The sequence below is a fragment of the Delphinapterus leucas genome, chromosome 10 (assembly GCF_059928025.1).
Source record: "Delphinapterus leucas isolate spDelLeu-1000000601 "Yukka" chromosome 10, BTC_Dleu_Yukka2, whole genome shotgun sequence".
Taxonomy (NCBI): domain Eukaryota; kingdom Metazoa; phylum Chordata; class Mammalia; order Artiodactyla; family Monodontidae; genus Delphinapterus; species Delphinapterus leucas.
Genome location: NC_143138.1, coordinates 13,990,853 through 14,017,055, shown reverse-complemented (window position 1 = coordinate 14,017,055; position 26,203 = coordinate 13,990,853). Strand labels below are relative to the sequence as shown.

Sequence of the window (26,203 nt, the reverse complement as noted above, 5' to 3'; positions counted from 1 at the left end):
AATCCGGGGAAGGAGGTATAGCCCCGAGGGCACCGGTCCGCCTCCCACCCGGGCAAGGAGCGCTGCACAGGGGCAGGAGAGCGTGCACCCCGGCCAAGCTGCTTTGTGCAGAGCTGTCACCCGAAATCCGCCGCCGCCCTCACGCCCGCCCCCGGAGCCGCGTGCCCCCCACCTCAGAGCGCAGGCGAGACCTCGCGCGCCGCCCAGAGCTGCGGGCGCCTCTCCGAAGCCGCGCGCCGAGCGCACAAGACTGCAGGATCCGCGCAGCGAGCCGCAGCCCCGGCTCGGCCGCCGCCGCCGCTGCTTCCGCCCCTGTCACGACGTGACCCGGGGTGGGAGGAGCCGGCGGGAAGAGGGAGGAGTAGGGTCCCCGCCTTCGCCTTCGCCGCGCTACTCGCCCCGCCCTGGCCATTTCCGCCGCTGAGCAAGCCGGGGAGCGTGTGGAGGGGGGCGGGGTCTGTGCGCCACGGGAGGGGCGGGTCCGGGGGCGGGTCCAATAGCAGGGCTGAGCCTGGGGCTTAGGGACTCAGCCCGTGAGGCCCGCGGCAGCGCCAGAACCAGCAGCAGGCGACGGACAGCGCACAAGGTAGGCTCCGCCGGGTGCAGAGAGGGTGCGATGACCAATGGGACGTTTAGGTGTGAGTGTGTGATCGGATTCCGGAACGGGGCGTCCCAGCCATCCGCGCCCTGAAATGGGCTCAGGGAGCCGAGTGGGAACGGGGAATAACGAGATCAGGTAGTGAATGATCCTTCTGAGTCCATGGTTAAAGTGACCCCAAAGCATTGTCGGGTATTGTTGATTTTAAGAAAAGAGAAGTACTTGCCGGGAGAGTGAGGGGAACTGGGATGCTGTAAATATTGTCTTGCTCCATGGTAATTGCATAGGTTGTGTGCATGTATAAAAATTCACTGAGCCATACTCTTAAAATTTGTGCACTTTAGGGAAGTTATTCTTAAATTTACCAAAATTTTAAAATAAATCTAAAGCAGAAACATGCTTTTTGAAAAGGTGAGGAGGAAACCAGTCTTGGGAGTCCACCCAAGGAGAACTTGGGCGACCAAACTAGCACATCTGCTATTTCTGTGTATGGGTAAGAATGATTGTGAAATTTGCCTTTCCTGATGCTTATAATTTTGCACTTTTATCTTGCTTGTAGAAAGAAACTTTTTATTTCCCCAGAAAAGGATGTGGACAAGTTAAGTACAGGTTGAGAAGCTATGAGAACACCTAAGAAGTGATTAAGTTATCTTCATGATGTTAAGTTATATTTCAAGTTTGTGTAAGAGAGGTAGAGTTGAACAATTCCAGGCTGCCCTGGCTTAGTGATAAAATTATGCTTCCCTTTTGTTTTAAGTAGAGAACTGTTTATGAAGGCTCAAGTTCAGGTTCCAAAGTTTCTGGCTGAATGTGGAAATGGGAAAACTGCAACTCTCTTTTGCTTTTCTGTACCCAATACATCAGATACTTCCCTCTGACCTCTCAGAAAACCCTGAGCATCACCTCTAGACATCATCAGGGCCTTGCAAAAGCCATTTGTTAACAAAAGTTTGCTGGGAAGTGAATTTGTGTTCCCAATTCCAAGAGAGGTGCCTTCTCCTTAAATCCTAAGCACACTGAAGCCAAGTTTTGCCATAAAGGGAACTTTTCCTTGAATAACTGCTTTTCCATGAATAATGATTCATGGATGAATCATTAAATTAACTCCACCAATAGCCTGCTAGTGTAATCCAAACTAAATTAGTTTCACTAATGACTCAAAGGATAAGTTACAACTATTGTGTTGTATCGTCCTCACATGACAAATTTCACGTTGAAAGGACAGACATTTTCCTCATACCTTCAGGTAGATTTGCAGTTATGTACACATGTCCTTTTTTCTCAGTTCGCTTTGTAAAAGGGGGGAAAAAAAGGAACAAAGAATGTTGCTCATCAACCAGTTATACTAAGGGTTAAAACACAACCCCCTGCAGAGGGTTATGTACCCCAGGCGATTTAGGACTTCTGGAGGGAAAATAAGGGTGAGGCATTCTGGGTTTTGTATAAATGGCCCCTAGATAGCATGCCTCAGGGAGAATTTCAATGGCCCCAGATTCTTGCATCTTCTTGTACATAGAAATCACTAAAATCATTAACTTGAGGTATCTGTTCTTTGTGATTAAAAGTAATCTTTTGGGCTTCCCTGGTGGCGCAGTGGTTGAGAGTCCGCCTGCCGATGCAGGGGACACGGGTTCGTGCCCCGGTCCGGGAAGATCCCACATGCCGCGGAGCGGCTGGGCCCGTGAGCCATGGCCGCTGAGCCTGCGCGTCCGGAGCCTGTTGCTCCGCAACGGGAGAGGCCACAACAGTGAGAGGCCCGCGTACCGCAAAAAAACAAAAACAACAACAAAACAAAAAGTAATCTTTTACCAAAATGTATGCTAGACTACATGTTTTTCCTAGTCAAAAAAAAAAAAAAATCTTATACATGTGGAACATATGTATTTGGAGCAGTTCCTCAGAGGTATCTGAAAGGCTCTCTCCCAGGCTATCATCCTCAGTAAGGTCCCCGAATAAAATTGAAACTCACAACTCTTATGTTGTGTGTTTTTCTTTAGGTCAACGCCTTTGTGTGCATTTTCCCATACCAAAAAAAAAAAGCTATAAGAAAATTATTTGAAAATGCAAACTTGTAGGGTAGAGAAGGGATATTGAATCTGCGCATCTACTTTTGCTTGCTCCTGAAACTCCACCAAAACAACAGTATGATTTTTAAAGACATAAAGGGAAGACAGAAGAGAAGATAAAAGCAATAAAAATTTGAAACTAGAAAGCAGATGGACGAGTGATAAAGGATTTTGCAGACTGAAGAAAGCTAAATTCTAAACCAGCAATGGGGAAAGCCAATAAGCAATCCTATTTGCATTATAGAATCCCCCAATGCTCAGGAATTAGCGGCACCAGGTACCTCAGGGAGATGGAAGGGTATGGTTGAAATTAGGAGGATTGCTTGAAATTCTGGTTCCTAAAAGGCTAAGTCCGCAGATCCCTTTCCCAATTCCCTGCAACCAAGTATCTCTTCTTCACCACACCAGCAGACTTTGGGGGGTTTATTCCCTGGAGAGGGTACAGTCTTTGGACTGGGAAGATACAGTTCACAGTTGGGGATGGGAGTACCATACTGAAAATATGGGGATTAATTGAACACAGGCAAACTGAATGCTGGGGCCCTTTCCCACTTTTATCCTTTTCTCGTGTGAGTATAGAACCATAGTCCCAAGGACTCAAACTTTCAACAGGAATTGGGAAGTCCATCTATGGAAAGTCTGATGAGTCCAAAGAGAATAAAGATAATGACATCTAAGTTTCCAAATAATACCTATTCATATTATCCTACAGAGAAGCTTACAGTCAATAAGCCCCATCCACAAACTTAAACTTATAATCAGCTTTTTGGTATTTACTCTTAAATGTGAGTAGATAATAAGAATTGCTAGGAATTTGAGGACAGTCACTAGTTTGAAAGATAGAAGACAAAACCAACAGAAAAAAATGACTCAGTAACAGACCATGCAGGTAAATAAGAGAAAATATTATATACATTCTATACATGAAGTAACGACAAAATAAAATGAAAAGAGAACATCAGAAACAAAAAGGAGCTCTTGAGAATTAAAGACTTGAGAGCAGAAAAGAAAAACTAAATAGCAAGGTAGAAAGATAAAAATAAGGTGGGCTGTCAGAAAACAGGACAAAACGATGAAGAGTTGGAAAATAGAAAAAAATATGAGAAATTTAGAGCATTGGGTCAAGAGCTTCTACAACCATAAAAAGGGGTCCGAGAAAGAGAAATAGAAAAAAAGGACCAAAATCATCATCTGAATAATTCAAGAATTTTTCCATAATTGAAGGATATGAGCTTCCAGATTAAAAGAAGTCAGCCAGATGGATGAAAGCAGACCCAGGATAAGGCATAGAATTATGAAATTGCAAAAACTAAGGGGCAAAGAAAAGCTTTGAGAGAGAGAAAAATATTGGCCACATGGAAAATATCAAGATCCAAATGTCTTTGAATTTAAGCAGTAACTCTACAAGCTAGATGACAAGGGAATGATTTCTTCAGAATTGTGAGAGAAAATGTTTTCTAACTAAGAATTCTTACCCAGCAAAACTATACATCGAGGATGGGGAATAAATAGTGTGAAGACATTTTCTACATGCAAAATTGCCAAAAGCCTTTTCTCCCATGCACTCTTTCTCAGAAAGCTGCCAAAGGTTGTATTTTACCAATATAAGGGTGGTAACCAAAGAAAAGGAAAATGGCCAATAAAGGAAACAGGAGATTCATCAAAAGATAAGAAGGAAGGCTCCAGGATGGTGGTAGATAAAGATCGCAGAAGGCTAGCTGTGTACCAGGAGAAGACAGCATCCAGGTCAGAAGGTTATTCTCTGAGATGATGTTGATAGGATATCTAATAAGCCAAGAGATTGAGAGTGTATTGACAGGAGATTGGGAGAACTTAGAGTTGAATTAGTAATAAATATATGGAAATTTTATAAATGAAAAAGCCAGATAGTTATTAACTACAGAATAAAAAGTTGTACAGAAAAGGAAAAGTAATCATAGAATTCTATATGGCTTACCTGTGAATAGTATTTACCTAGTCCTAATAATGTGAACTTGAAATGTTTAATCACAAATATGCTATATCTATATGGAAAGGATAGGAAAAATGAGAAGGTGGTGTGTGTGTGTTGGGAAGTTGAAAGAGGACTAAATGCTTATCTTTTCTAGATGCTTCCTAGAAATAAAAAATTAAGAAGATACAAAATAAGCATGCTATTTGAGTTATATTTTGAGTTATATTTCAAGATTCAGCTAAAAGAGTTAAAGATGTTTGTCTCATTGGAAATGGGGACTGCTGCTTTCATAGCTCTGTTGAACTCTGAATTGTGTGCATTATAACATTGATTAAAAAAATAAGAAGTAAACATTAAAGGAAATTTTAAAAATTGAAGAGTGAGATGCTAGGAAAGATTCTAAGCTTACAAAAGTTATAATGCCTGTTTTTTTTTTGCCCTGTCTCTTTTTTTTAAACTTAAATTCTTTTACTCTAAGATGTAATTCAATTTATTTAAAGATCTTTCCTAATGTGTATTATGAGATATGCCTCTACCATCAGATTCACTGAAAAGTAATTTTTTGTATAGCTTTTCCGTGAATATTGAAATATTTTTAAATAAGCCATACTGCTGGGACTTCCCTGGTGGCACAGTGGTTAAGAATCCGCCTGCCAATGCAGGGGACACGGGTTCAAGCCCTGATCTGGAAGATCCCACATGCCGCGGAGCAACTAAGCCCATGTGCCACAACTACTGAGCCTGCGCTCTAGGGCCCGCGAGCCACAACTACTGAAGCCTGCGCGCCTAGAGCCCGTGCTCTGCAACAAGAGAAGCCCGCGCACCGCAATGAAGAGTAGCCCCTGCTCGCTGCAACTAGAGAAAGCCCGCGCACAGCAACGAAGAACCAACACAGCTAAAAATAAATAAATTAATTAATTAAAAAGTAAAATAAAAGCCGTACTGCTGAGAATAATAGGTTTTTTCTTCATTCATCAATAGAATTGAAATGCACTTAAGTGACAACCTTGCAAACATTTTCCACTTAGGCATTGGAGACATTTGTTTCTGAGTCAAAGCTATCTACAAAACCATGGCTAATACAAGAGCAGTACTTGATGCTGAAGAGAACCCCAACACTGAGGTACAGAAAAACCGAATGCTGACTCTGGAAGAATGGCAAGAGAAGTGGGTGAATCACAAAATTGCATTTCACCAAGAACGAGGACATCAGTAAGAAATGTTTATGTTTCTTTATATCAAATGTTGGTCTATAACAGAAATGCTCTATCAGAAACTGACTTTGGAAATAGAAATAATAATATAGATATCCATTATTTGATTTTAAGATGCACATTTTTAGATTTTCACATTGGAGCATCCCTGAAATCAGGATGCATCTGTGGCATGTCATAGGTGAATTGGCAGTGATATTTCTTCTCATGGAGTATAAGTAATGGTGTGACTTACAGTTGATGACATCTTAGATTTATGAAATATGTCCTTTTTTTAATCCCCTATAACATTTATTTGTTGGGCATACATGTTTATACATATGCAGATGCTCAGGTTATATTAATGCTGGCATCTCTTTATGCTGAAAAGTGGTGGTGTTCTGACTTTGCTTTCCAATAGCATGTGTTCAAATGTTAAAGTATTATCTATATGGTGGAAGAAGAGAAGTTGAGAGAAATTAATCAGTGAGCTGAATGCTAAGCAATGTAATAGTAGTAGTAGTAGTGGGCTTTGAAGCAGCAGCAATAAAGATGGGTCAGTGCTGAGTAGAGTGGCCACGACAGATGTTCCTTCTTCCAGGCAGCCACCCTGACTGCCCAGGGGACATCATTATTATTATTACATTTGCACACTAAGTAGTAGTTGGGGTATCATCCTAGAACCATTGTATGAGTTATCTCTGTCATGTAGCTGGCCTTAGAAGACACACACACACACACACACACACATATACATTTTCAAAACATATCAAACAAGGAAAAAATAATTTTTTATGTTTAATTACTAATCAGGAAAGCCCCAGGTTTGAGTCACATTAACTGCTTGCCAGTTACCTGACTGAGCAAGTTGCTTAACCTTCCCGTTTCTTCATGTATAAACTGGAGATTTTAATGAATAATGTTACCTACTTCATAAAGTTGTTGGGAAATATTAAGTGAGGTAATACATGAAATGTACTTAGCATTGTAAAATTGTAGTCCTTTCCTCTGTGTCTTGGGCTAATTAAAACAAACAATTTTTTTTTTCCTCCCCAGGCTATTAAAGAAGCATTTGGATACTTTCCTTAAAGGCGCGAAAGAACTGAGGGTATTTTTTCCTCTTTGTGGAAAAGCAGTTGAGATGAAATGGTATGAGCAGATAAGCATGAACGTACTTTCTTGTCTTGATGGTAAACACTTTGGGTGAATAATAGGATGTAAGTTTAAAAAATTCCATTCTCAGGAAATGCACAGGGATTCTATATTTTTAGTAGACTAATACCGATGGGTTCATAGAGGTAATACTCTCAAACAGGAAGACAGTGCAGAAACAGAGGGGAGAACTAGTCTTTCTGTATTGAGTTTCTAAGCAAAAGAATTAGTCTACAACCAAAGTGGTGGGGGAGGCAGAGGATGGGACTAGCCTTCCCTCTTAAATTTCCTTCATCTTTGTGGTGGTTTAGTTTTTGTAGGTGGTTTTGGAATGTAACTAAGTTAATTTTAGGTATTTTAAATAGAGGTGGACAGAAAAGCTCAAAATGAATTACAGCTTTTTGGCAAAACCGTGTATAGTCCACAGTTCAGCTCAACTCTCCCATCCCTCTACGAGCACATAGGAGGTTTTGTTTTCATGAATCATTGCTAATAAAACCAGTGATAAAGAAAGTATTTCTTGTGAGTAATTCTCTCTTGTGAGAATTCACTTTAATTCACAAGCCACTGTCACTATGGGTTACCCTAAAGTCACAAACCTGGCAATCGTTTCCTATACAGAATTTGTTGTAATGATAATGTACAGAGGCTATCGTACATGCCAAGACATAAGCTTGTATAAGCTTGAACGTTGAGAACTTTGATCGTCAAGCAGGAAAGAAAAATAAAATATATGAAAATGATTAGTAAATGAAAAATATAGTAACTTAAAAATGCTCTCTGCCCTACATAAATACAGGTGGGCAAACTACAGAACATGTGTGCATTGGGAGTGGATTTCTGAGCGGGGATGGTGGCATTTTTGCAGCCAGCCCCCTGCTCCCTCAACTTGTAGCTGAGAGCATTTGTGAGTGGCTGCTGTGGCTTAAGATTCTAGGGTGGCCACGAAATTGAGAACATTATATCCTAACCAACTCACTGAAGCAGAAGAAAGAATTACTTTGCAAACTACCTGCAAGAAAAACATTAACTCTATGAGCAGATTGTCTTATTGCTGTGTCATAAGTGATAACAATCTAGTTCTAGCAGAGGCTTTGATACAAGGTTAGAAAATGGTATTATGAAACAGCCAATTAAATGTGATTGTTGAAGATTTAGGGTCTAAAGTCCTTTGTAATAAAAATGCCAGAACTAAGCTACTGTAATTGTATAAAAGTTATTATATTAGAGGATTTTTCACTTATGTAACAAATTTGTGTATTAAGGTCTATACAGATATCAGATGTGAATAGATAAACTGTGAGCTGAAGCCCAAAAGCATTAACATAAAATGTTTAAGACATTTCCTTAGGTTTTGGGTTTCTTTTAGGACAATATATTCCAGTAGAATCCAGCCTATGCCAGTCTATAGTAGGCTATGGTTCATTTTTCCATATGTTGAGTAGAAGTAAAAATCCATGCAGCTGGTTTGGGTAACTTTTTTGTTTATATTTTATAACTTCAAAAAATGTATGGAGAATAAAAAAAAAATATTCCATGTATGTTAACTTACAAATTTCCCAGGAAATGTGAAAGATAAGTTATTAATATGTATGTTTTAGAACTATAAACAGTTCATGTTCTGACCACATTGAAAGTGTGTCCTCTTGTGTAGGGAAATAGGTACCATCAGTTCTGCTATTATTCAATTGTTTTGAAAATGCTAATTGCATTCTAACTCCACTAATACATTAAGGAACAATTTGAGCATGGTTTGAATTTCACATCTGCTTATATGTAATTTTGTCTGCAAGAAACATGAGGTGAAACACCCAGCTCTACTAAACCGTGTATAAATAGACAAAATGCACCCATGCACAAACCTCAACTATCTCCCCGATACCTCAGTGCACCTCGGTGTGCTGTGAGCCACTTGCTCCCATCCACAGCCAGTGTTGGAACTTTCCACGGCTGCCAATAATCCCCCTTCCGTTACTTTACAATAACTTAAAAGCTGCAGCCCTTCCAACGCCTACAAGTCTACAAGTAAACTTCAGGTCTCTCTCAAGGTAAAGTGCCATGTTGTAGTATTTATATATTTTGTAACCATTTAACATGTAAAACTGTGCCACCATGTCTATTAGGTTCTTGTCTTTTTTCTTTTTAATGTGGCACTTTTTTTTTTCTTAAGTACTATTTAATCCATTTTATTTCTAAATACTGTTTAATTACATATTATTGAGAAAATCCTGATTCACAGAGATGAGTTATGGCAAACGTGCAGCAGTTTTTTCTTAAAAAAAAAAACCTTTTTAAAAATTAAGGTATAATTGATATACAACATTATGTTAGTTTTAGGTGTACAATATAATGATTTGATATTTGTATATACATATATTGCGAAATGATCACCCCAATAAATCTAGTTAATCAATACATAGTTACAGAACTACATAGTGTTGTGTGTGATAAGAACTTTTAAAATCTACTCTCTTAGCAACTTTCAAATATGCAATACAATGCTACTAACTATAGTTACCATGTTGTACATTACATCCCCATGACTTATTTATTTTATAACTGAAAATTTGTACCTTTTGACTTCCTTCACCCATTTCACCCATTGCTCACCCCCAGCCTCTGGCAACTACCAATCTGGTCTCTGTATCTATGAGCTTGTTTCTGGTTTTTGTTTTCTTTTGATTCCACATATAAGTGAGATTATAAGCTGTTTGTCTGTGTCTGACTCATTTCACTTAGCATAATGCCCTCAGAGTCCATCTATGTTGTCATAAATGGCAAGATTTCAGTTGTTTATGGCTGAATATACTCCATTAGGACAAAGTTGTTCAATGTGTACTCCAGCCCCCATTTTCCCCATAAGCCTCGTGATTTTTACTGCATGATTTTGCATGGTGTGTGATTTTTAAAAATGCATATGTTGGGCTTCCCTGGTGGAGCAGTGGTTGAGAGTCCACCTGCCGATGCAGGGGACACGGGTTCGTGCCCCGGTCCGGGAAGATCCCACATGCCGCGGAGCGGCTGGGCCCGTGAGCCATGGCCGCTGAGCCCGCGCGTCCGGAGCCTGTGCTCCGCAATGGGAGACGCCACGGCAGTGAGAGGCCCGCGTACCGCAAAAAAAAAAAAAAAGCATATGTTGCATAACTGACTTATGTGTTTATTTAATGTAACATAAAATCAATACTGTACCTGGGTATTTGTGCCACTAGTGCTGTTTTCTTTGAAGTCTAAGATCCCAAGACTGAATTCTGTAATTATAAACCTTACCGGAAAAATACTGGTAAGCTTTTGCGTATGGTAATCAAATAAATTTTTGGATAGGGTTTAGTGTAAGTGGAAATTATAAGATTATTATAGAAGTGGATGATAATGTCCTAGAGTGCTCCAGTACGGTATCTACCAGCCCCATGTGGCTGTTTAAACTAAGTCACACGAGCCACATCTCAAGGGCTCAATAGCCTATGTGGTTAGTGGCTGCTGGATTGGACAACACAGGTATAGATTTTTCCATCATCACTGAAAGTTTTAATGGACAGAGCTGATTTAGAGAACTTGAAAAGCATATCTAATTCATAGGATGCTTTTAAATCAGAAACTCTTCCAGTCAAATCATTTGTAGTAAATCAACATGTTAAGGTATAATTTTCCAAACTCTTAAATTTTTCCTAAGGTCATATAAATCATTTTTTCAGAATTCCACATAGCATAAGGTTTGAGAATATATAGATCCACTTTCTGTGTATCTACATGTTCTGTGAAACGTTGTGAGTCTGAATTCAAATAAATCCCTTAAAATTAAGGAAAATGTGTGCTTATTGGTACATATCCTTTTACTTAGTACGGTATTTGAAATAAAAATTTAAGTGTAATTATATGATTTTATGCAGGTTTGCAGACCGAGGATACAGTGTAGTTGGTGTGGAAATCAGTGAACTTGGGATACGGGAATTTTTTATGGAGCAGAATCTTTCTTACTCAGAAGAACAAATTATGGAAATTCCTGGAGCCAAAGTATTCAAGGTGTGTTTTGATTTTGGTAAATAGTTATTTCCATACCCCCAGAAGAAGGTTTTTCTCAGCATGAGTAAGTGAGGATACTATGCAAGTGTCAGATGACCCCACTTTATCACCAGATTCACCTGGATATTATACAGTGTAAGGAGCATAAAAAGATAGACAGTAGCTAGGTGTGAACAAATATATATAAAAGCCAAGGTCAAAGCTTATTTGTCGTGATTTTGGTTTGGGTTTGTTTGATTTTTAATATATAAACAGGTGTTTCTGAGAACCTGTCTTGTGCCACACCCTGCATAAGACACTGAAGAGATGAAAACACAGTCCCTGCCCTAAAGAATCGCTTAGCTTAGGAGAGAAGAGAAACAAAGGAGGCTGTTTGTCATACATGGAGCGAAGTGTAATGACACGGGGTATTAAGGGAACAGCGAGGAATGTTTCCTAACCCAGCCTGGGGGAGCTTCCTGAAGTGTGGTGACAGATAGGGCTAGGACAGGCAGAGAGTCAGGTCATCCAGTCCAGATGTCCTGTAAAGCTGGTACCTGAACGTGACACAGCCAGATTTTCTTTTGTAACCGACCACCCTTGTGGCCTCAAGGGAAGTGAGCTTGAAGGGCAGTAGCCTCCTGGCAAAGAGACCCGATAGGAGGTTGTGAGCAGTGGTCCAGGAAAGAGATCCTGCAGGGCTGCACCGCGAGAGTGATGGGGCACTTAGAGGAACAGATAGATTAAAATGATGTTTAGGGTGTCAAACTGGGAGGATTTAGTGATTAATTGAGTGGGAATCCAGGGGGTGGTGAGTTCACATTTCCAGCTCAGATGACTGGTTGGATAGCAGAGAATAAAGGAGAAGCAAGTTGAAGAGCAGAGAAAATGAGTTTTGTTCTGGAGGTGAGTTTAAAAGACCTGTGGCATGATGAAGGGATAACTGGCAAATGTCTCTGAAGCGTGCGCCAAGCATTTGGGCTGGAAATGATAGATTTGGGAGTTGTCCTCCTCCTGTGACCAGAATGATCCAGTGGAACTGCTTCACTAGCTTGGGGTAATAATGTGGAAATAAACAGAGACCACCCAAATGAGAACAAGCAGAGGCTGTCAATTCAGAGGGAGTCGCCAATTGAATGTGTCAGAGGCTCAAAGCCTGGCGGGGGCGTAGGAAAGCTTTCTAGATAAAAATGCGAAGGCTTCTGGCGCTGTTGGCTAACTAGAAGCGGCATCCCTTGTGATTGGTTTGGGAAGCGTATTTGATTTTGAGCTAGAAGAGAGGCGTAGGGGTGGAGGGAAGGCGTAAAAATCAGGGAGGCTGGCAGTCACTGACCACGTCCTGCAAGGCTGTGGTTAGGCTTCCCTGGCTAGTTGATGCAGAGGTTATGGGTCTGAGCTCTTACCAGATGTGGTCTGGCCACCATCCGTCTGTACATTCGGTCTCTCGCAAAGCACTCTCTTTTCTAGATATTGAAATTAATTGCTCAGGTCACTAGGAAACTTGATAGGACTTTATTTTATAGCTTCCTCCCACTCCATTCTGAGATCATCTAAGAATTGCTGTTTGCTCAGTCCGGAGAGGCTAGCCCTCTTCCAGACTCCTTGGAGGAAGTGGTTCTCAGCCCTGGTGGCACATTTGAAATTATCTGTAGATCTTTTAAAATTCCTAGTGCCAAGGCCTTGCCTCCAGCTAATTCAGTCAGAACCTCTAGAGATGGGGCCTGGCATCAGGTCTATTTAAAGCTCCTGGGGGATTCCAGTCTGCAGCCAAGGTTAAGATTCACGGGCTGTTCTCCCTGCCTCCCGACCCCTTCCTCTCAGGGCTGACCCCCACTGTGCTTCCAGACTGGTCTTCAAAGGCCCACCCACCTCTGTTGCACCTTATTTCAGAATAAAATCCAACATTTTCACATCCTGAAGTACATCTCCTACCCTGCTCCTCCCCCCACCTCCCAGACTTCTCACCTCCCACACCCGTGATGTCAGCAGATGCATCCAGCCAGTTCTTCGGCCACCTTTTGTTCCGCCTTTCCTGGTGCTTGGGCAGTGAGTTCCCTGCTCCGTCTACTGTGTTCCCACAGTTCTGGGCACACAACCAGAACAGTATAGCCCATTCTGTACCGTGATGGTTCTTTGTTCCCGCACCTCTCTGCTCCACCAGGCTGTCCTCACTGGGGTCAGAGACTGTCAAATTCACTGCAGTATCTAGAACTTGGGCTAGTCCTGTCTACGAGGTGCTCAGGAAATAAATGCTCATCAGTCAGTGAATGGACAGTCAGTGAATGGGGAGTCAATACAACTGCACTTTTCATGAGTAACTTGGTTTTTTTTTGTTTTTTTTTGCGGTACGCGGGCCTCTCACTGTTGTGGCCTCTCCCGTTGCGGAGCACAGGCTCCAGACGCGCAGGTTCAGCGGCCATGGCTCACGGGCCCAGCCGCTCCGCGGCATGTGGGATCCTCCCAGACCGGGGCACGAACCCGTGTCCCCTGCATCGGCAGGCGGACTCCCAACCACTGCGCCACCAGGGAAGCCCTTCATGAGTAACTTTTAAAATGCCTGCCCTTTCTCTCTCAGTCTGCCTGGTAATTGATTGATGTGTATACTTGTCATTAGGGGGTCAAAATATTAGGATTTTGCTAAAGTAAACATTGCTAAAATATAACAAGCTCCAAAATGAGTAATAGTTAACTGATCTTCAGGATTAACCAATCTGATTTTCCTTTTTGAGTTGATCCAAAAGAACCCCATATAGGTTTTTAATTTTAAAAAGTCCCATTAAAAATTATTTTCAGTAAAATTGTATTTTATTTTCAGTTATAAAAATATTTGCATAGGTTGCAAGGTGCAGGAAGTGAGGGGGGAAAGATGGAGAGGAATTCACCAAAATGATTAAAATCACTGTGCTCAGAGGGTGGCAGGCAGGTTTTTTCTTTATTCTATAAATTCTCTGCAGCATGGTCCATATTTATTTCAAAATTAAAAAAATAAAAATTTATATTTTTTATAGATTAGTGTTTTTTAAAAATAATGTTATTTATTTATTTGGCTGCATCGGGTCTTAGTTGCGGCATGCAGGATCTTTAGTTGCAGCACGTGAACTCTTAGTTGCGGCATGTGGGATCTAGTTCCCTGACCAGGGATCGAACCCGGGCCCCCTGCACTGGGAGCGTGGAGTCTTAGCCACTGGACCACCAGGGAAGTCCCCCCAAAATAAAAATTTAAAGTAAGATGTCTAAAAAAATTGTTTGCCGTGAAATTATGTTCTTTATGTTTAATTACACATTCTTTCTCTACCACCCATGTGCTGCTTTGCCCCTGTTTTTTTTCCCTTGACCATTCAAGTACCTCCTAATTAAGTGGAATTTTTTTTTCTTGACTTTTTCATTGCAGAGTTCTTCAGGGAACATCTCATTGTACTGTTGCAGTCTTTTTGATCTTCCCAGGTAGGACTGATGTCTACGTCTGCACTTTTAAAAACTTGAGTATTTGCTAGGCAATGCTGGGGTGGGCTGAGGGTCTTTTTATCACTCCCATTCCCTTGTAGTAGCACCCATGAAGCACTGATTTGAGTCTCTGTTCTGCAGTTATTTTTAACTGCAGCCTGTATGTCTGCACACTTGATATCTTTGCCCTTGGGTAGCTGCTAGGCTCTGGAAAAATTATTATACCCTAGGAAGGTAGGGAAAAGGAGGGGAGAGCAAGAAAGTGTCTTCCACTTCACACCTGTGTCTGTAACAGAAATGCATTTCAGGGTGTGGACGGAGGTGAGAGCTCATCTCCTAAAAGTCCCTGATACCTGTTCCAGGGGCTGGGAGGAGAGTTGTCTCAAACTGTCCCTTGTTCCTCCTTTGTGCCCCCAAGTCCAAGCTGCTGCCACCAGCTCCTAGATCTAGGAGGAGATGGACAGCTACACACACACACACACACACACACACACACACACCAGCACATCCCTAGAGACTCTGAGGAAAAGCAGATGTGAGATCCCAGTTCCTTAACAGCTGGTGAGGTTCTGACATGTGCCATGGGGAACACTGTCTTGTTAAAGATTTTATTTTTCTTACATAAATTTTTTTATCTTTTTCTTTCTGGTAGAGCAAATATTGGCAAATTTGACAGAATTTGGGATAGAGGAGCGTTAGTCGCTATTAATCCAGGTGATCGCAAACGGTTAGTGATTTGGCTCCTTTAATTATGTTGTTTTTTCCCCCTTTTTTAGCCTCCTTAATTTGCTATATTGTACTTTTTCTGGTTTCCAGAAGATTACTAGACTTCTGCTGGTTTGAAATAGCTTATTGTATTTGGAATTAGAAGACCTATATCCAATAGCATCTTGGTCTAAAAAGTATAGGATTTGGCCACGGGGACATGGGTGCAAGGCTTGTGGCTCTGTCACTTCTAAGCTGTATTGCCCTGGTCAAAGAAGTCAACTTCTCTACACCTTAGTTTACTCCTCTGCAAAACTGTAATTTTCCGACTAATACCACCCTCACCACCTCCACTGAGAGTACCAGGTAATACTTGTTCACTCCTTGCCATGTGCCAGGCTTTCTTAAAATACCTTATGTGAAACAACACAATTTATCCACCAAGCGACGCTGTGAGGTATTACGCTATCATTATTCCCATTTTACAGAGGAGGAAACTAAGGTCAAAGAGTTTAAGTTACTTGTCCAAAGTGCGGCAGCAAGTACGTGACAGAATTGAGATTAAAACCCAAGGACTTTGGCTTTAAAGTCACGCCCATGACTAGGCCCCCTCACACGGTTGTTGTGGGAATGGAAAGAAATAACACGTGTAACAAGTGCTGTGTTGACCCTAAATGACTGTTTAAATATTAGCTGCTATTGTATTAGAGCTTTTGGTCTAGATATTTTGGGTGAGCATTCTTTTGTACCTGGTCTTATTAGAAAATAAAATTAAAATATGCGAAAGTATACTGAGTAAAATGTGACCCCTCCTGTGTACTTTCCAACCCAAATATCATTCACAGCCTTACTTGGGTGTAACACATAAATACTGAATTACTTCGTTGTATGGAGGCAGACTCAACATATCAGCAAAATGAAATTTCTCTTTTTAAAAATGAATTGTTTGGGACTTCCCTGGCAGTCCAGTGGTTAAGACTCCAAGCTTCCATGGCAGGGGGCGCAGGGGGTTCAATACCTGGTTGGGGAACTAGGATCCCGCATGCTGCACGCGGGCCAAAAAAAAAAAGAATTGTTTGGTGAGTAAGGCTTGTTGCCAAACCTAATCTTATTTTAATTAGACATTGCCACATCCTCTTTTTTTTTTTTTTAAAGATTTAATTTTATTTATTTTTGGCTGCACTGGGTCTTTGTTGCTGCACAAGGGCTTTCTCTAGTTGTGGCAAGCGGGGGCTACTCTTTGTTGTGGTGCGCGGGCTTCTCCTTGCGGTGGCTTCTCTTGTTATGGTGCACGGGCTCTAGAGCTCAGGCTCAGTAGTTGTGATGCACGGGCTTAGTTGCTCCATGGCATGTGGGATCTTCCCGGACCAGGGCTCGAACCCATGTCCCCTGCATTGGCAGGCGGATTCTTAACCACTGCATCACCAGGGAAGTTCCACATCTTCTTAATATATATTTTCCTCTGGTGATAATTCACACCCCTTTTTCCCTTTTCTTTCTGACACCTTCCTCCTTTCTCTCTTCTCTGGGACCCTCACCTTCCTCACATGCCTAGAAGTCATCATTCCCAGAGGGACCATCCTCAGCACGGCTGTGCTGTCCTCTCTCCTGTACTTGCTCCTTCAAAGATTGCTTCAGTTCTCCTATTACTTTCGTTCTGGTATTCAACAAATACACATTAAGTTCCTACTATGTCTAAATACACATGATGTTGGGGAAATAACTGAACAAGTCACGCATGGTATTGGCCCTTGTTGTTTCTGTATTTCCAGCTCTGTTCTTTCTCCTAAACACCCACATCCCATATCCAGTGTCTGCTCGGCATTTCCCTGTGACATCAGTGTCCGTCATCAACTCAAAAGTACCACCTGTGACTTCTGCGTCTCCATAAAACACCACATTTATACACTAAACTCAGTTCTGCTGAGTCTCTAAGATCGTAGGTGTTCCCCGCTTCCTAAGGTTGTCTACCCTCTTCCTCGAGGTTAGTCTCTCTGCAGGCTTTGGTTGCGTCACTCAGATCCCCAAGGCAGTGGGGAGCAAACCCGAAATCACAAAGCTCGCTCTACAGACCGTGCACCTTGTGTTCAGTTATTTCTCCACCATCTGGCTTAATTTTTATAGATAATGATATCATCTGGCATAATAATAAATATAAATATATGTATATGTATATAAAATTTTAGCACATAGTAGGAGCTTAATAAATATTTGTTGAGTAAATGAGTGAAAACAAACCTGACTCAAAGCAAGGAAAATATACTGTTTCCCACCAGCCACCATTGCCTCCTCTCTCCTAGAAATAAAGGCCATCTAAGTGGCCTCTGAACTGTTTAGTTCATGGTAAGAAAGAGTCATGAGGCCCCTCCAGAGCTCTTGGAGAATCTAATTCTAGTTTGGTCACAGACTCTGTCTTCCTGGTCCCCCTATTCTCTTTCCTCCCCTTCCAGGCGTGTGTGTGTGTGTGTGTGTGTGTGTGTGTCTTGTCACAGCCCCAAGAATGCCTTGGCCTTTGTTTCCGGAATAACTGCTTATTTTGAGCCATTAGGAAGATAAATGACTTTATCTTAGCATTTACAGTACTTAGTGCTTTTTCCCAGTCCTGCCATCACTACGGCGTGTCTCCTGCTGAGATTACACATGGGCGAGAACGGATGTGGTTTCTGCTGTGACTCTCAGGTTTCTTGCCTACCATCAATCATACCTCTCATTTTTCTGAATTTTTTGACGCTGGTTGACAGAGAAAGTCCGCATTCCAAGAGGAAGGATGCCTGTGAGTCCTCTGAAACCCTGCCAAACCTGTCTGACTGATCACTTCATCGGGACAGCAAGTCCCTCCTTTCTTAAGAAGAATCTAAAGTTAAAAAGTAAAGGTTTCTGCTCAGAAGTTTGCTTAGGTCTGGTTCTTTCACTTGCAAGGAAGAGTGACCAGCTCAAGCCAGCTCAAGTTTTAAGGGAGTTTATGTTGAGGATGCTAACGGAATAAGCTACTGACCTGAGCATTTACCACGTACCAGGCAGTTTTCTAAGCACTTTATGTGTGTGCACTCATTGAATTCTCACAACCACCTGTGAGTTGGTTACTAGTTTTATCCCCATTTTACAGATGAGAAAACTGAGGCACAGAGGGGTTAAGACTTTGTCAAGCTTACATAGCCCATAAGTGGAGGGGCTGGACTTTGAGCTCGGGGACCTTGCAGAGTCCGTACTCCTAAACCCCATGCAGGACAGCCTCCCTGATTTCTCCCAGAGCTCTGGACAGGGATGGCAGCACAGCCGGACCCCGTGGAAAGAGCCAAGGCTCCTCACTCAGAGCTGTGCAGCTCGTCCACCTCTGTCTGTCTCTCATGGCCTCTTACCTCCCTGTGCATGCCTCCTCTGCCGTCCTACCTCAGCACTCAGCTTCCTCTGCTCCAGCCTCCACCCAGCACAGAAACTCCAGCGTTTGGTCCAATGACCACAGCGAACTAGCAGCTCCTCTTTGGATCTCTTAACTCAGTTTCCCAGTGGAGTCATCTGATTGGTCCAACTTCTCATTCTGTACCAGACCCAGGTCTGGCTCCTGGTCTGTCTGCTGATGGGCCCTGTTAGGGCAGGTCCCCGCTCTGAACCCATCAGACACGGCTGGGAAGTGGCATCACCTGCTCCTCAGGACACCTACTCCAAAGGATAGTCGCCATAGCACTCAGGGTTTATGCCACCCGTGCAGAACTGTAATGTCATAGTACCTTGAATTTTGGCTTGTTTATTAGTCTTATCTCTCTCCAACTAAAGAGAGGAAAGGGACTGTGTTTTGTACCTCTTACTCGCGCCCCCGGTGATGACCCCGTCATCCAGGATATTTGTTAAGCTGCAGCATCCCAGGCCCCACAGCAAACCTACTGACTCAGTCTTGAGAAGAATGAAGCTCGAGCATCTCTTCTTCCAGCAGGTGCCCAGGTAATCTTGATACCAGCCTGGTCTAGGAACCACTGCCCCAAAGCTGGCAGTGCTTCAGGAAATATACGTTCAAAGCTGATGGGCCTCCGGGGACCACATCACGTTGGAAGGAGCCTCTGTTCTGCTTAATTTGACATCTTCTGGTCTGATGGGCTCCAGAGCCAGGCCTCCTTTGGGTTCCCATCCTTCGCTATTTCCCGGCTTAGGCAGGTAACGTCATTTGCTGAGCCCATTTCTAGCTTTTTAGAATGAGAATCTACTTCATGTGATTTTTTAGGAGAGTTAAACTCAGTAATAGGGATGAAAGGAAAAGCTGGCTTCCCTCCCTGCCTCTCGTTCTTTGTAAAGAAATGTAACACATGCCTTTCAATGTTCTTTTCAGCTATGCAGATACAATGTTGTCCCTAACAAGAACTGGGTTTCAGTACCTCTTGTCTGTTTTTTCTTACGATCCAACTAAACATGCAGGTAAAGTTTCTTGTTCTTTTTTCCAGTTGCCTTGTTTCGTGATTTAATTCTATGACTTGGATAGCATTATTTTCTCCTGTGAGGCATACTGCTGATATACACGCAGTCTGTGTCATCCATGGTGGTGGGGATGGGATGTATTGGGCTGATGCCTACAAATACATCCTCATAGGAGGATGGGGTGAGACGTGGACGTGGGGAGGTAGGGGTGTGCAGGAAAATCTCTAAACTATTGCTGTTTTTAATTTCTGGAACTTTATAATTTATTGCATTTTAAAAATAACTGTATTTGTTTTGAACGTGTAGAAGGGATGTTTTCTTCTGGATTCATTTAAATGTGTTTGAACATTACAGCGTGACCTTTTTTCTTTTAACATCTTTATTGGAGTATAATTGCTTTACAATGGCGTGTTAGTTTCTGCTTTATAACAAAGTGAATCAGCTATACATATACATATATCCCCATATCTCCTCCCTCTTGCGTCTCCCTCCCACCCTCCCTATCTCACCCCTCTAGGTGGACACAAAGCACCGAGCTGATCTCCCTGTGCTATGCGGCTGCTTCCCACTAGCTATCTGTTTTACATTTGGTACTGTATATGTGTCCATGCCACTCTCTCACCTTGTCCCAGCTTACCCTTCCCCCTCGCTGTGTCCTCAAGTCCATTCTCTATGTCTGCATCTTTATTCCTGTCCTGCCCCTAGGTTCTTCAGAACCATTTTATTTTAGATTCCATATATATGTGTTAGCACACGGTATTTGTTTTTCTCTTTCTGACTTACTTCACTCTGTATGACAGTCTCTAGGTCCATCCATCTCACTACAAATAACTCAATTTCGTTCCTTTTTATGGCTGAGTAATATTCCATTGTATATATGTGCCACATCTTCTTTATCCATTCATCTGTCGATGGACACTTAGGTTGCTTCCATGTCCTAGCTATTGTAAATAGAGCTGCAATGAACATTGTGGTACATGACTCTTTTTGAATTATGGTTTTCTCAGGGTATATGCCCAGTAGTGGGATTGCTGGGTTGTATGATAGTTCTATTTTTAGTTTTATCAGGAACCTCCATACTGTTCTCCATAGTGGCTGTATCAATTTACATTCCCACCAACAGTGCAAGAGGGTTCCCTTTTCTCCACACCCTCTCCAGCATTTATTGTTTGTAGATTTTTTGATGATGGCCATTCATTCTGACTGGTGTGAGATGATATCTCATTGTGGTTTTGATTTGCATTTCTCTAATGATTAATGATGTGGAGCATTCTTTCATGTGTTTGTTGGCAATCTGTATATCTTCTTTGGAGAAATGTCTACTTAGGTCTTCTGCCCATTGTTGGATTGGGTTGTTTGTTTTTTTGATATTGAGCTGCCTGAGCTGCTTGTAAATTTTGGAGATTAATCCTTTGTCAGTTGCTTCATTTGCAAATATTTTCTCCCATTCTGAGGGTTGTGTTTGTGTCTTATTTATGGTTTCCTTTGCTGTGCAAAAGCTTTTAAGTTTCATTAGGTCCCATTTGTTGATTTTTGTTTTTATTTCCATTCCTCGAGGAGGTGGGTCAAAAAGGATCTTGCTGTGATTTATGTCATAGAGTGTTCTGCCTATGTTTTCCTCTAAGAGTTTGATAGTGTCTGGCCTTACATTTAGGTCTTTAATCCATTTTGAGTTTATTCTTGTGTATGGTGTTAGGGAGTGTTCTAATTTCATTCTTTTACATGTAGCTGTCCAGTTTTCCCAGCACCACTTATTGAAGAGGCTGTCTTTTCTCCATTGTATATTCTTGCCTCCTTTATCAAAATTAATGTGACCATATGTGCCTAGGTTTATCTCTGGGCTTTCTATCCTGTTCCATTGATCTATATTTCTGTTTTTGTGCCAGTACCATATTGTCTTGATTACTGTAGCTTTGTAGTATAGTCTGAAGTCAGGGAGCCTGATTCCTCCAGCTCCATTTTTCTTCCTCAAGATTGTTTTGGCTATTTGGGGTCTTTTGTGTTTCCATACAAATAGTGAAATTGTTTGTTCTAGTTCTGTGAAAAATGCCAGCAGTAGTTTGATAGGGATTGCATTGAATCTGTAGATTGCTTTGGGTAGTAGAGTCATTTTCACAATGTTGATTCTTCCGATCAAAGAACATGGTATATCTCTCCATCTATTTGTATCATCTTTAATTTCTTTCATCAGTGTCTTATAGTTTTCTGCATACAGGTCTTTTGTCTCCTTATGTAGGTTTATTCCTAGGTATTTTATTCTTTTTGTTGCAAAGCCTGATCTTTAAGTCGTGGCTTTTCAGGAAGAAGTGAAAACGAAGTACATACACTTTTAATTTGTAAAAATACCCTATTTGATTTTTAATTGAGCCTTTTTAAAAAAGTGCTTTGTTTTATAAATATCTGTGTTAGTATTTTTTTCTGTTTGAATAAGTCAGATCTTAAAAACTCATTAAAAGATGAGACCTAGTGTCCATAATTAAGTCTGGGACAATCAGATGGAAATAGAAAATAAAGGAAACAGATGTCAACTCTGTGAATGTGATGTAAGTTCCCTTCCTGAACAGTAGGCCTAAGGAAGGGCCTGTAGGAAGAAGATAGAACAGGCCTTGTCTGGGGTGGAGGCTAAGAATTCCCTTCTAGAAAGGGGCAGAAGCTATTTCTTCTAAAGTAAATGGCCCACAGAAAAGTGGGCAGAGTTTGTAGGATGAGGGTAAGTGAAGGAGTGGTAGAAAATCTCTACCCTGGAAGCAGGAAGCCCCAAGGAAATTTGTTCTTGAACTCCACTCTGATTTTCCTGTTCCCAAGTTCCTGCTGACTCAGCCATCTCATGTAAGCTGGAGATGGGCATCTAACATTACCAGTCCCCTCAGTAAGCCAGTCTTTGGTATCAGATGTGCAAAACAAGAAGCAGAAGAACCTGTCACATCCTCACCTATTTGGATAATTGAGTTACGTATGGAATGTGTATACCAAGGTCACTGGAAATAAGCTGAGAAGTGGGCCCTGAGAATTTATTTCTCTTTACAATTAGATTTTTTAGAATTTATTCTTCACCATGTTTCTTTTTTACTTAGGTCCACCATTTTACGTTCCAGATGCTGAAATTAAAACATTGTTTGGTAAGTTACAGACATGTGCTGTAACTTTTGAAATAAAGTCAACAGTTAACTGTTTTGAGCTATTAGCAAACTATTAATATCTAGAAGTATATAAAATTTAAAAGTCAGAAGCCAGTTAATTGGAGACTATTATATCCAAAAAAGGAACCCATCTCTGTAATAGGACTTTTTAGCTAAATGGTATGCTTATGTTAAAGACATCTGAATTCTTCTAGAGAGATGGTATGTTTATTTTAGCTCTTAGGAGTTATAAGTGATAATAACAATTCAGAGCACAGAAAATTTACCCTTAATATTTATTTCCCCATGTTCGTTAAAAAGAAAGAAAAGATCTTCAGTGCACACTCTTTTAAAAATCATCTGATATGTTTTTAGAACTGGTTGCATTCTTCATAAAGTTTTAACTTGTCACACTTTGTTTTTGTTTCAGGTTCAGTGTGCAATATTCATTGTCTGGAGAAGGTTGATGCTTTTGAAGAAGGACATAAAAGTTGGGGAATTGACTACATTATTGAAAAGTTATATCTATTTATAGAAAAGTAAATGAGATGTAAATAGAAGCAAGTAATATCAACATGTTTTTGAGCAATTGAAAATTGTGCTAAGGCATGAAAATATAATAGGTGACTTTTGGAAAAAAATTCTTCACAAATCACATCACAGATCTTTGCTCAAAAATGCTTATAACTTCTTAGGAAAAAAAACATGTACTTTGGAAAAGAGACTGTGATTGGGGGGCAAACGATTATACCTGTGTGTCTTACTTACAGATTGCAAGAATTTTTTACAATCAGCATGTATTACTTGTATAATTAAAGAATAAAAGAAAAATATAATGCATATAACTTAAATATAATAGACAGAAACATTGGCATTCTTTATGAAATTTAGAACCATTGAGTAAATGTAACACTTTAATGGGGTCCAAGGTAAAAGATAATGGTCTAAGACATTATATAAACATTAATTTTTACTGTAAACCCTCATATTGTACTCAATCCTAGCACTCCTTTTCACATTTTTTTCTCCTTATATAATTTTATATATGACAGAATGAAGAAATAAACTTTTAAATTAATGAAATTAACCAATCTATATGGAAAAAATATTTTTCCCAAACTGTAAAAAGAAATTATTTTTAAAAGTTGTTTTCTGTGTTTGGCAGTTTTTTGTTTCTCGTAATTTAATCTTGTTTAAATGATAGTCTTACGAAGTGCAGTGTACTTAGGACTGGATTCATGTCTGTTCATTATGAAAGTTTAGATTCAAAACTTTTCAGTTTTTCATTAAAAATCACATTTTGATAAATCAGACATTCCTTTCTTACTGCACTACCTAATATTTAAATGATTTAGATTGTTTAGCTCATGTTAATGGGATGGTGTGTATTATAAAAATTATTTCATTGTGTGTTTATGAAAATTTCAGAAACTTTGAAATCTCCAGCTTCTCACTTTCAACCATACATCTCCAGCTCATTTTTCTGTGTGTGCTCAAAACCTTCGAGCCTGCACCACTTTCCCCTCCCCACCAAACCCCTCACCCCTGAAGCCAAGCACGTGGGGCATGAGTTGTGAAATTAGATAGGTGGTCAGAGTGGATGCTGGAAGACCAGGTGCCCTTGGGGGAGAGCAAAGCTGGAGACCAGAATCCAGGCTGGGTCCAAGGAACCACACAGGTGATGGAGATCTGCCTGTTAAGGCAGTGCCCGGAGGCTGCCTGAAACTCAAAGCCCACCAACCCAGGAGGGATTCAGGTTCATAATGGTAGCAAGCTTTTGCTCCTGTGAGCTCACAAGCCCATGCTAAAGCGCCTACAGTCTGCTCCTTCTCTGTTCAAAGGTTGCATCTCTCCTCCTGGACTGAGATGCTTCTATGTGGCTTGCTCTCTTCCTTTCTCTGGTCATTGTCAGGTACAATCTGAGATGTAACTGTGTCATTGGACTCGTTCTGGGATTCATTCTCAACTGCATGTATGTGGCATGTCTTCCCACACTTGCAAAACCAGCAGTCCATGTGCCTAAGCACTAACTCCCTCCCCCAGACTCCTCGGCCTGTCGCCCTCCGCCCCCTCCTCTCTGCTGTAACCACCCTGAGCTGGGTCTCCATTTCCCCAGCTCTGCCGCGTGGTCCTTTGCACAGGAGTCAGCCACTGACCACAAGATGTATTCTTCAAATCCTTTGCCTCCACAGGCCTCAGGGCTTGTTCTAGGTGGAAGGAGGAAGAGATGGTCATGCTATTCCAGGACCCTCTAAGTAAGAAGTATTGGAGGGAAGCACAGAGGAAATCCATGGAGACTTCGCCATGGAGGAGGGATGATTCTTCATAGGAAACTCAGAATGTTAGAGGTAAGACTCAGGGCATCGCTTCTTTTTTTTTTTTTTTTAATTTATTTTTGGCCGCGACGGGTCTTAGTTATGGCACGCGGGATCTTCGTTGTGGTGCGTGGGCTTCTCTCTGGTTGTGGCGTGTGGGTTTTCTCTTCTCTAGTTGTGGCGCGCAGGCTCCAGGGCGCATGGGCTCTCCAGCTGAGGCACACGAGCTCAGTAGTTGTGGCACGTGGGCTTAGTTGCCCTGCGGCATGTGGGATCTTAGTTACCTGACCAGGGATCGAACCCACGTCCCCTGCATTGGAAGGCAGATTCTTTACCACTGGGCCACCAGTGAAGTCCCCAGGGCATTTCTTTCATTAATCAGTGTATATATGCGACGAGGATTGCACTATATAAGGTATTCGAGAAACCTTTCAACATTGACTCTAGAGATAAGCAAGTGCTATTTTCCTAACAATACTTCCTATAAATACTAGAGAATCATCAAAGGAAAGGTATAACACTGGAGTTTGCTGCCTGTAAGTAGTATCCTTTTAAGTATTCATTAGTTCATCCATTTTAAAAACATGTATTGACTCCTGCTGTGTACCAGGCATGCGCTAGGCACTGCGGATATGGTTCCTGCTCTCCTAGAACTTAGTTTCTGTCTTCAGAAAAAGAAAGAAAGGATGAAGATAAAGAGCAATTTTAAGATTGGATAAAAAGAAACTGGACTCTACACTTGGTAAAGTAGAAAAAGGACAAGTGGAAAGGGAAGGAAAGGTGTGGGTTGGGTTGACAGGAACGCTGGAACAGAATTTGTTTAACTCCACGGAGAGGCAGCAAACAGTGAAGAAAATGATTGCTAACGATGCCCAGCTAGAATGTGGGGATCCTCAGTGTGAAAGACGCAAACCTACTTGTGTTTAGTTCAGAAGCTTTGTGTCACTGAGAAAGCTTTAACTGATCAAACGCCACAAAATTACATTTCCATACTTTAAATTTACCAATTAGAGTCTTGACAGCAAATCGTCAGGGTGGATTGTCAGTGTATGTGCCACAATGCTTTCCAGAACCGCTTTGCTAACTACCAAGTGGCAGAGCGATGACTGTGAACATTCTTAAATAAGTCGTATTTATTGCAGATTTGTCTGGTTTACCTCGCTAAACACCGCCAGCCTCTTGGTGCAGTACTACTGGTTGCCGCACGGGGACAGCACAGGATCAAGAAGAAGAAGGCAGGCTACTCACCAA

At 41.4% G+C, this 26,203-nt stretch overlaps 2 protein-coding genes across 8 annotated transcripts in view; one reads left to right on the top strand and one right to left on the bottom strand.

The window, feature by feature from the left end:
• Positions 1–330, bottom strand: part of KDM1B (lysine demethylase 1B) — a 62,911-nt gene extending 62,581 nt beyond the window's left edge. For all 4 annotated transcript variants that reach the window (XM_022586739.3, XM_089918389.1, XM_089918388.1 and 1 more), the window contains exon 1: positions 173–330. The gene's annotated coding sequence lies outside the window, so the exon portion shown is untranslated. The remainder of the gene's footprint in view (positions 1–172) is intronic.
• Positions 191–26,026, top strand: TPMT (thiopurine S-methyltransferase). Of its 4 annotated transcripts, XM_089918393.1 has the most exons (10): positions 208–586; positions 5,647–5,830; positions 6,868–6,960; positions 10,851–10,983; positions 14,354–14,406; positions 15,059–15,133; positions 18,886–19,050; positions 19,433–19,518; positions 22,593–22,637; positions 23,068–25,009. In XM_089918393.1, the coding sequence occupies exons 2-10, from the start codon at positions 5,691–5,693 to the stop codon at positions 23,178–23,180; spliced, it is 903 nt and encodes a 300-aa protein (XP_089774519.1). In that variant the 5' UTR covers positions 208–586; positions 5,647–5,690; the 3' UTR covers positions 23,181–25,009. The 4 variants fall into 4 exon arrangements, with proteins under 4 accessions (XP_089774521.1, XP_089774519.1, XP_022442443.1 ...); XM_022586735.2 differs by lacking the exon at positions 18,886–19,050 and having other exon boundaries at positions 231–586; positions 23,068–24,903; XM_089918394.1 differs by lacking the exon at positions 208–586 and having other exon boundaries at positions 593–5,830.
• Positions 26,027–26,203: the final 177 nt, after the last annotated feature.